Source organism: Orycteropus afer, unplaced genomic scaffold (assembly GCF_000298275.1).
Source record: "Orycteropus afer afer isolate SDZICR_OR568_19922 unplaced genomic scaffold, OryAfe1.0 scaffold00310, whole genome shotgun sequence".
In the NCBI taxonomy this organism is placed as follows: Eukaryota; Metazoa; Chordata; class Mammalia; order Tubulidentata; family Orycteropodidae; genus Orycteropus; species Orycteropus afer.
In genome coordinates this window covers 1,793,754-1,799,790 of record NW_006921897.1, presented here as the reverse complement: position 1 = coordinate 1,799,790, position 6,037 = coordinate 1,793,754, and the positions used below count along the sequence as shown (strand labels likewise).

Sequence of the window (6,037 nt, the reverse complement as noted above, 5' to 3'; positions counted from 1 at the left end):
CTACAAGAACACTTGTATGTATACAGCAATTTTAGGTACCAAGGGTTGTTGGGCCATGGAAACAAACATTAAGTAAGTTCCAGTCACTTCATACTACCTTCACACATACATAAGTCTTGAGCACAAACACATTTGTATGTGTGTGTGTAGCAGAACACTGCCGTAAGATATTAACATGCTTTTAGGACTGAGTGAAAACCCACTCTGGTAAAGCATCTGGAACAGTAATGCTGGTACCTTAAAAGCATAACTTCATTATGTAACTCTGAAGGATCTCTTATAAGACACCATAGTATCTGAAGTCACTTTTGAGCATATCAACTTTACAGGGAAAAGTTCTACATTTTTTTAAAAAAATTTTATTCCTGAATTTACAACTATGAAAGGCAAAAAATAAATCCTAGCTAGCATAATACGCTTGCAGGTTACTTCTAAGTGCAGAAGACAGGTTCTTACCCCGTATCAAGTTAGTATTTGGTGACACTTTGAATTTCTTAATCTTTAAACAAATAGTATACAGTTTGTTCATATTATACCTGTACTTTCACACTCCGAAAACTATAGTCACCAATTAAAATCTGTAAACTCTTCCCTGGAATCAAATCTTCTTTTCTTCTGTTTAGATTTTTCACCAACCTAAATAACACATGAATTAGTAGACAACAATGGTAATACTAAAGTAATCAAAAGCAAACACATTAGATTGCAGCTCAAATTTTGACAAAGCATCTACATGTATTTAAAGACCTTCATGATACTGTGCTTGAATTCTCTGATCTACAAAGGACTTAGGTCACTAGTAAAAATGGTTATTACTTTAATGATCAATGATCAAGCATTAATTTTTACCCTAGTGTGTACATTCCTCCACATTTTCCGTTAGAGTACACAGACATTGCAGCATTTCAGTTCAAGTTATTGACAGAAAGACAACAAAATTGTTTCAATTTAAATTTCTGGGGAAAAAAAAAAAGGTTCATTTAAGTCCTCCTCCAAAGAGTATTTCCTTCCTTTTTGGGTTCTTCCATACTTAAACAGTGTTTAACAGATTAGTTATTCCTAATCTACTAGACTCATTTGAACCCAATACACCCTTACCTAGAATCAAACACAGGCTAAAACTAGGAATTCGGAGGAATTATGTGCATATAATAATATTCTTATTATTGCCTCTCAATTCTTCACTTGATAAAGCGAAGGGAAAATACAGATCTAATTTTTTTGGGGGGGGGGTATGGAATGCATCGTACGGCTCTTTTGAAAGTTTTCCTTAGTAGCACAACTCAGGGAATTAGTGGGAGAAGAGAGGATAATAGAAACAGTCCCATCATCTGGAATTAAAATTTTAACCAACTGTACATTTTAACTTCACTTTCTGAAACTATAGTTGAAGAACTATAGTTGGAGAACAACCTTTGTAGTGGGTGCTATATAAAGTCAAATGCATAAACACAGAATGATAAGACTTTTTAGTAAATATTTGAACTGATAAGAGAGATGTGTGGTTATACTGTAAAGCAACAAAGCATGGTGCCTGGCACACACTAGCCATTCATTCAATTTTTGATGAATTAATGAATGACTTAAATGACCAAATGGAACGTTGTCCGTAGCCACTATGAAGCCCAGATATATCAGCTAAACCATCTGAACCAAAGGTAAACCATAAGAGAATATGCAGATTCGTGGCAACCATTCTTTGAAAGCATCTTTCACTCACTGGAGGTGAACATGCCTTTAAGTGAGCTATGTAGGCATGTTTCAAGCAATGAAAATGAGAGCCATCACTGAAAAGAAATGGGTTATTTCTGCTTCTTGAGAAACAAAGATACAGGTAAAGCAGAAAGCTTCTTTCGATATCCATGTGTCCCAGCCAGAGGTCATCACAGGTGTTGGGAACGTACCTACCATTGATCCCCTGCATTCTCATGGAGAAGCTGAAAGACATCTCCATTTCTAACCAGGAAGTCTTCTGAGTCTGTCTCCCTGCAGTCTGCTAGGGTTTTATATTTTCCTGGAGACTGTAAAGTTGTTTTGAGAAATTATATTACACTCTGGGTTGCAAAACAACTTGCATAGCTGCATGCTTTGTGACAAAGAATTTGCTCTTTAATGGTAAATGTGGTAGCTATAGCAGCTTTGCAAGAACAAACATGGAGCAGGGTGTGATGGGAAAAAAAGCAGAACATGTATTTTCACCTGCAGAATTAACTTTTATTTGAAAACAGAATTACAGTATGAAGTGTACAGAAACCAATAGAACACAACTAATTAAATTACACGACTTATAAGCATAAATCCAGAATGATAAGCATAGAAATATTAATTTTGAAATACTGTTATTTTTAAACTACTCTCATGAACAATTATTCTTGGCACAGACAGAAAGCAATGGCCCTGAGGAAAGATCTACTAATATTTCCAAAAGTATTTCTGTGCTTTGCATTGCTTGGCACAGGTTAAAATCGTGAGCACTAGCTCTAGGTCCAATAAAAGCATATTAAATCATAATATTGTGCTTCACATGTTCTTAATATTTTACAGCTATAATTTTAACTCAACTAATAATAAGCGAAATAATCCAAGGCACACATTGCAGTTGGTTACAAAGTAAATAGAGAAGAAATAATAATTTTCAAATCCAAAAGTATTCTGAAATGAGAATTTTTCCAGCAGAATATCTTACATATTGAGTAAATGACTGTTAAAAGGGTGTTGTGATCAAAATCCAAAAGTACGGGGAAAAAATAACCATGTGCTGTCAATTTAAGAATCAACCTGAAAACAACATCCACATCATTTGGGCTGACCATCTTTTGACAAGTCTATGTTTTCATATACTCTGAGGAGTAGCAGTAGAACTACTGTGATTTAACACAGTAACTTCATCAAGATAGGAGAGCTATCACAGACCTCTACAAAAGGAAGGAGCACCCGTTGTCTCTCAATTCTTCACTTGATAAAGTGAAGGGAAAATGCAGATCTAATTTTTTGGGGGGGGTATGGAATGCATCATATGGCTCTTTTGAAAGTTTTCCTTAGTAGCACAACTCAGAATTAGTGGGAGAAGAGAGGATAATAGAAACAGTCCCATCATCTGGAATTAAAATTTTAACCAACTGTACATTTTAACTTCACTTTCTGAAACTATAGTTGAAAAAAAAATCTCACCTAAAGTTTAGTGACTTCTTGACAATTTCTTAGGCCATCAATCAACAGCAAATATTTAAACCCAAACTGGCTTCCTGGATTCTTTGCTCACCTCCAGCCCTCTCATCTTCAGATAATAGAAAATCAGGAGATGGGAGTTCTTCATTTCTTTTTTTTTTTTTTAAATTAGTCTGGACCAGCAGTTCTCAAAGTGGGGGAGGCAGACTCTTCAGTGGTCCTGAGACTCTTTCAAAAGCCTTCAGATCAAACCCATACTAAGACATTGTTTGCCTTATTCACTCTTATTTGCTGACAAGTGTACAAATAAGAGTCTAGATTATTCTAGAGACTATATGACATGTGATATTATAATAGATTACAGGCAAAAGCAGATATAAGAATCCAGTTGTCTGCTACTATGCCAGATGTTAGAGAGATTTGCAAACTAAATGTAAAATCCCACTTTGCTCATTATGTTTTTTTTTTTAAGGTAGCTTTTTAACAAAAATGTTACGTATGTAAAGTTACAATGGGTTTATTAATGATATTTTAAAATAAAGTAATTTTCTATTTCTCACTTTCAACATATAACATGATAAATAAGAACAGGAGAAAACCATATAAACAAAAGCTCTTTGGGGTTCTCAGTAAATTTTTAAATAATATTTTATTGTGTTTTTGGTGAAAGTTTACACAGCAAGTTAGGTTCCCTTTTAACAATTTCTATACAAATTGCTCAGTGACATTGGTTAGATTTGGGGGTTCTCAGCAATGTATAAGAATGCAAAAAGTTCCTGGCATTAAAACCTTTGAGAATTGCTGGTCTGGACAATTAACTCTGGGCAAACATTTTACCATTTCTGAGCCTCAGGTTCCCCCTCTGTAAACTGGATGTAATAAAGCCTGCCCTTTCTCACACTCACATTGTGAAGATCAAATAGAAAATCATTTTGTTGCTTTTTAAAGAAAGCATACCAGAGTCAGTGCTATCCAGCTTTGTAATTATCCATGCCATTACTCTCTTCCACCAACATCAGAACCGCCAAGCTGAACCAAGGAAACCGAGGAGGGGAGTCCGGTACAAAGGAGCACTCCCACTCCCTAAGCCGATGGCTTTATTGAGGATTTATCCTAATCAGTCCTAACTCTCCTCTGATAACCCACTGGCGTTCTATTTCTTCCAAAAAACACTTTAAAAAAAAATCCTTTAAGTTTTACAGGGAACCTCCTTGCTCTAATATGCCATGTATAGTATCATTAGCACATTGGAGAGCCCACTAAAATATATTCCCCCGATGATATTAAATGGCTTTTAATGTGTAATGTTTATTTCCTATGTTTTCCAATCTGGAATCTAAACTGATTTTTTATTTTATTTTGTTTTTTTTTAGTTGCAGCTTCTTGGCTCAGAATCTATCTCACATGCCAAGATGGAAAAAACAGTGGTGAAACTCAGTGCCAGAAAAATCGGTCAATTGATAGAGACTTGAAATGATTTTTTATTTATCTCATCAACTTCACGGACAATGGGCTTCATGGACAGTGCAAGCAAGTTTGACTTAAAAACAGAAGTCCTTACGGAATGTTCACAATGAAACTTGTTTCAAATTCTTTGGCCATGAAATGTATCTGATGACCTCAAGGATACAGAGATGTTTGCTCTTAAATGTTCCCTGTTTCATCAGTAAAACTGTCTCAAGGGTTTTAATTTTACTATGTTATTACTAACCATGATGGACTTTTCTTCTTCTTCAGATGCTGCACAAGCAGAATAGACGACTTTGCTTGACCATTCCTCAGGTTCCTCAGAGGTGTCTGCAGAGGGTGACATCTCAGTCCAAACTGTAAGAAAAGATATGGAGGGTCAGAGGTACTGAGTGGTGCTGGTTCACCAAGAGGAGAGAAGTCAGTCTTGTAATAATCAAGGCTGCAGCTTCAATGAACCAAGAATAGTATCTTTCTCTATACAATAAAACTTCCAGTTAGATTGTACTGTTCTTAAACTTCTCACATTTCAGAAAGGGCCTGGACTATCATTTACATTGCTGATTTTTTAAAATGGTTAAACATGGATGTTGGTGATGGAGTTGTTAAAAAAAAATAAGTTAAATAATATTTTGGAGAATATATACCTTTCTTACAGGAAATTCTCTCTTCCCCATAATCTTGCTATCACATTTGTATTAGTACTACTTATAGAGAACTCATTACCTTCTGCCTGGTGTTATTATTATTTTTGACTTGTTTTATGTCTCCTACTGGGCAGAGACCATGCATTATACATGTTGTTGTTCAGTGCTGTCAAGTCAGCTTGACAACATGACCAAAGTACACGAGGCCATCCTGGCTTCTCCAGACCATTCCAGCTGTTGTTCTTCTTCCAAGACAGATTTGTTCTGGGTTATTCACATACCCTTGTAAATCTCCTAAGACCTCTGCCTACAGGAGGTGCTTGTTTTAAATATATATTATAATTAATTTGGATTAGCCAATCAAATTAAGGAGAGAATGAGCAGAAGCTCGTCTTGGCCAAACGTAAACTATTCATATAACCTTGGAAAAGACACCTCTACTTTCTCTGATCTGGTTTGTTGTTACTATTCTTGTTGGATGCCATTGAGTTGATTCTAACTCATAGCGACCTTATGTACAACAGAATGACACACTGCCCAGTCCTATGCCATCCTCACAATCATTGCCATGCTTGAGCCCAATGTCACAGCCACTTGTGACAATCCATCTTGTTGAGGGTCTTCCCCTTTTTTGCTGACCCTCTACTTTACCAAGCAGGAGCTCTGGTGGTACAGTGTCTAAGGCATTTGACTGCTAACCAGAAGGCTGGTGGTTCAAACCCATCCTTCTCTCCAGGGATTGGTCTCTCTCTCCT

At 36.1% G+C, this 6,037-nt stretch overlaps 1 protein-coding gene across 1 annotated transcript in view; it reads right to left on the bottom strand.

Annotated features, from left to right (window-relative positions):
* Nucleotides 1-4,831: 4,831 nt before the first annotated feature.
* MCF2 (MCF.2 cell line derived transforming sequence) overlaps nt 4,832-6,037 on the bottom strand; it is a 92,930-nt gene continuing 91,724 nt past the window's right edge. The window contains exon 25 of the mRNA XM_007951728.1: nt 4,832-4,992. Within this exon, the coding sequence (XP_007949919.1) occupies nt 4,832-4,992 (161 nt within the window). The remainder of the gene's footprint in view (nt 4,993-6,037) is intronic.